This window comes from Mesitornis unicolor, unplaced genomic scaffold (genome assembly GCF_000695765.1).
Source record: "Mesitornis unicolor isolate BGI_N332 unplaced genomic scaffold, ASM69576v1 scaffold16383, whole genome shotgun sequence".
Lineage (NCBI taxonomy): Eukaryota > Metazoa > Chordata > Aves > Mesitornithiformes > Mesitornithidae > Mesitornis > Mesitornis unicolor.
Window position 1 is genome coordinate 29,560 of NW_010172734.1, and position 4,848 is coordinate 34,407.

At 39.4% G+C, this 4,848-nt stretch overlaps 1 protein-coding gene across 1 annotated transcript in view; it reads right to left on the reverse strand.

Moving 5' to 3' along the window:
- The window catches only part of NUP107 (nucleoporin 107kDa), a 28,752-nt gene extending 28,349 nt beyond the window's left edge, over nucleotides 1–403 (reverse strand). The window contains exons 1-2 of the mRNA XM_010180507.1: nucleotides 312–403; nucleotides 16–153 (exon numbers count right to left, since the gene is read on the reverse strand). Of these exons, the coding sequence (XP_010178809.1) occupies nucleotides 16–153; nucleotides 312–403 (230 nt within the window). The remainder of the gene's footprint in view (nucleotides 1–15; nucleotides 154–311) is intronic.
- Between the last annotated feature and the right edge of the window lie 4,445 nt (nucleotides 404–4,848).

Consider the following 4,848-nt stretch of genomic DNA (forward strand, 5'->3'; position numbering starts at 1 on the left):
GGGGTCAGGCAGGGCCGGCCTGCCGCCGCGCTGAGGCGAGCCGTGTTGATGGTGAGGGGGTTACGGCCTGCCCTGCCCTCTGCTGTGGTCGGCCCAAGGCCGCTCGCCTCTGTCAGGCCGTGGGCAGTGGGATCCCGCATTAAGCGACAAAGCCTAAAAAAAAAAATTAAAAAAATTAAATACTTCAAATGCTGTTTAAGTTATATCATTCCCCAGAGATGAACTAATCCACTGCTGAAAATATTTTCCTAGACATTCAGCTGGAGCAGCGTGCCTCCCAGCCTTGCCTTCAACAAGATGGGGCTGTTTACACCAATTCACAAACTTGTGCGTATATTTCTCGTCCTTTCCCAGTTCTCCCAGCGTTACTCAGGCCACTAACACGAAGATGTAAAGCCACCATGATGCTGAACCACCATGTGGCTGGTTAATTCTCTGGACGAACTTAAGGACAGCCCTTACTTCTCTGGACCAACTGACAAAGTTACAAAACTACCTTCCCCCTTCCTCGCCAAAATGGATTTTGCGCTCTTTCTAACTCCAGCAAACTCCTGTCTCCAGCAGTAGAAGTTAGTGGGTTCTACTGATAGTTCATTTACTTGTACTGTAGTACAATGAAAACTGCCCAAACTGCATTTTTAGCGGAGACCCAGGCAAGTTCTGAAAAACTTGCAAATACTCGGGTGTATTTGGGGCTACAGGGGGCACTTCGAGCAAATGAGGCATTTAAATCCAACACCCAGAGGGATGCATCTGAAAACAGCTGCAAAAGGCAGTAAAACTAAAAATACCACATGATACCCCATAGCTTGCTTAAGATGCTGATGAAATGCCATGGCACCCAACCTTGGTGTCGCACTGAAGCTGCTGGAGAGCCTGACCACAGATGGTTTCACAAGAGGAGGAAAGCTAGTGAAGATCGGGTATGCAAGGACACAAGCAAGCAGAAGACCCTTAGAGAGTAGATTAGTCACCCATTAAACGTAGCTTTGGATTAAAAATAGAAAAAAAGAAAATTTTTTAAAAAGGACATCATGAAAGCGCAAATGAAGGCAATAGCCTTCGTTATGGCAGAAAACTAAAAGAATGTTAAAGGAACTATTCTGTCCTAATTCAGCACTACATATTTGAAAGACTTTACCTCTCAACACATCCTTATGAAACAATGTAGCTTTATTATTTCTGTAGTGCAGTGGGAAATGCAGAGTAATTCACAAATAAGTATCTGGTTCAACTGTTTGCCAACAGCTCGCACTCTCAGGCTAGCCCTTTCTCAAGGCAGAAAAGGGGAAATAAACAAGATGTAATAATGCCAGAGAAAATGCTTCCTTTGCGCGCAGCCTCAAGTTTATTCAAAGCAATGATAGATGAGAACAAAAGGGCTACAGAGAAATTAAAAGGGTAGCATGCATGCTTTAAAAAACAAAAAAACCCAAACTAAACTAAACAAACCTGTAAAAGAACATAAAAGTTCTGGGATCCTTGAGATAACTTCTCTTACAGCATATAGATAAAACATATACCGTATTTACTTAGTAAATGCAGGCTGGGGAAACACTTTAGAGGCTTCAAGCTTGCTCCAGTAAGGGGGCAAGGGGGGAACAGGGCAAAAACCTGAAGGTGTGTTTTCAGGCAGTACTTTCTGACTAGCATCCCACTTTGTATTTATCTAACGGGAAGGAAAGAGGGGGAAAAAAGAAAAAAGAACTGAAAGTCTTATGCAAGCGTCTTACACTTCCAAGAAGCAGAAGGGAATGCAAATTTTTCTCAGTGATATAAAGGACTCTGAACTGAAATTCAGAATTAAAAATTTTAAATCCATCTTAAATGTCATGTTTTTGTGTCAACATTGATCCTAACTGCAGCCACGTTGTCAGAACATCATGAGGAGTAGTAATGCTCCATACTCACAGGCATGACAAAATTCCTCTGCTCCCTACTAGCTCTCTGTGAAGTTAGCGGGGCTTACAGGATGTACTGGGTTAAAGTTCAAGATACACCAAATTAAAATTAAGCAAGTAAACTAACTCAAAACTCCAATTGCCCTTTACAAAATATGTTTTAGTACAGACAACTCACAAATAAAATAAATGAACCTAATGCATTGCTAAACTGCAAACGTGACATCTGCATGTACAAAACTGTAGTCTTAATTCAGAACTACAGAAAGCAAGAGCAGAACAAAGTTCTTGGGCAATGTGTGATTGCAGCACAACTCATTCAGTGCAAAGGAGACAGTGGAATCTCTGCTATACCTTGCCTTTTGTAAGAGAAGAAAGCCAGCTCATGTTTTAGCCCATCTTTTCTTAGTTGAAACACTGTGTGTAATTTTTCACTTTTGAAACTTAAATGTAGAGAAACCTTTAAGAACAATCAATCAAACAAGAATTTAACTAAAGTGTTTATGCACTTGCTTAGAACACCTGTGTTGACTCTCAACATGTTTTCTGGGGGTCTTACCCTAAACAAATTGATTCCCCATGCCTACTCCTATTGAAGAAGCTCAGCTAAACCCTCTTTTTTATTAACAAGGAAAAAGAAAGAGACAAATTTGTAGCTGTCATTTTATTTGTGTCTGAAAATCATGACAGTCGTGCCAAGCGTCTTCAGTTGTATTGGGCACATTACAAGCAGTAAACCCCGTTTACGAGAGCTGGGACTTCACATGTAGATTTTTGTACTTGGCACAGGAGCGAAGATACTGACTCCTCCCTGCTCAGTTTAGAAGTATAAGGTAAAAATGCCACACAGTATGAAAACGTAGAGTATACTGACCAAAGAAGGAACTGTAACTTCTACTATAATTTCACTCGGTATCCAGAAATGCCCCCTCTCCCCAAGTTTATGGTAGCCAAAAGACATTACATGAATTAGTGAGAAATTACAATGTCTTTCTAATGAAGTTGTTCACCTCAGCCACAACCTCAAAGAAGAAAAAAATTACTCATGGCGGTGAACTTTCTTAAAGCAATGAAGCTGTAGAGCTTGCTGTTTTGCAGAACTAATATTTTTTGAAGCCAAAGCGAGTTCAGTGAAATTATGAAGACATTCCTCTCTCCATTCACAAGTCTCTCTCTAAAGAACATCTCACCAAAACAGGAAGCCGCCCTCTGCTTGATGATTCAAAATTCTGAAAACAAATTGTTTTGGAGGGTATTTAAAAGGAATTTAAAAAGCAGGGGGGGAACCTCAAAAAACCAAAAACCCCAAACAAAAAAAGCAGCAAAATCCACATTTGTCTGTTGTTTGAAGCCCAGATAGTGCAACATTGAGAACAAAATCAGGACTACAAAGCAACTTTGCTTTCCGTTCCACACTAAGAATGTAAAGATTGCGACCGATGTAAGTATCATTCCAGAGTTTTACTTCATAGAACAGAGAAGTTAGGTTTTTAGAATCTTCAAGTTGTTCATAAACCTTTCAAATAAAAGCATAAGGTGCTTGGAGACTCAGAAATAAGAACCTATTCTCTGCTTCTCTGATGGTACCATAGAGAACGACATACAATTGCATTTTGTTACATATTTAAGCAACTTCTTTGCTTTTATTCTCCTCCCCATACACAGCCAAAGTAAAAGCTATAAATTGAAGTATAGCCTAATGCTGTTGGGACAGCAGGTTAAAATTGGACAAAAAGCTTTCTGTCCAAAGGCTGCATCTTCATATTACAATTTAAAAAGCACTACAGACAGTTGTATATAGACTACTATTTTTGACCATTCACACCTAGAAATAACTTTCTATTGTTGGTATGTCTAAACTGAAGGCGGTCTAGAACTAGCACAGTACTGTGGCAAAACTTCTTTCCCTCTAAATTATTCCCAAAATTGGCAAAGATTAGAAAACTTCAGACACCCCTCCACCCAATCAAGTTTAATTAACCCAGAGTTTGTTTAGCATTTTAAAAGAAGAAAATCCTCATCTTTAGCGTTCAGCCATGAGGAAACAGCAACTCTAATTACACCAGAAAAGGAGAAAACTGCACAGTTTAATCCACATTCCAGCAGGATTCTCCTCCCACCTCATTTCTAGCATTGCAATACCAGTACACATTATGAAACAATATCTAACTCTACAATACTTTTCCACAAGTTACGCTGCCATATGCAGAAGAGCAGTAGTACAGTCCTTGAGCTTACAGTGCGTTCATTTGGACATCTGAAAACATCTTGCAAAGTCTCAAAATATTCTTCTAAGTTCATTGTAAGTTCAGCAAGTAGACATTCATTTCGCAGAATAATTTGAGGATGAAGAAGGGCATTAGTAACAATGCAAGGTATAAGAAGTAAGTTTATACTGACAGGAAAGAGTCCTAATAGTAGGAAGAGTGCAATTCCATTAAATAATATTTCTGTATTTCAGGACATAAACATTACTTTTTCCATAGAAAGCTCAGACATTTCAATGCTGACGTATACCAATTTCAGATTAGGGTGGAAATAAAGCAGTCACCACCTTTGTGTGCACTGTAAGCATAAGCTAACTTTACAAGCAGTAATACATGTGTATTAACACTGAATTTCGGAAAGTTACTGCATTAGTTCTGAAGATATGAATTATGCATGTTTTCATCCAAAGCTTTATGAGAAGTGTACTGTTTCTGTACAAGTAGTTCAAGCGTGAACTTCTTAAGCGTTGGTACACAAAGCAGTTATCCTGAAGATATGTAAAAGTCTGTTCAAAAATTTCAGCAGACAGGATTCTTTTCTAGAATTGGGAACTGCTTACATAGTTCCAGTTCCTGTGGGGAACTGGATGTTCACTTCCTCAGCGGGAACAGCTTCTTATGCCGCAGTTACCTAGATATGAAGAAAATTCTTTCATGCGCTTTTCCTTACACTTCATGTC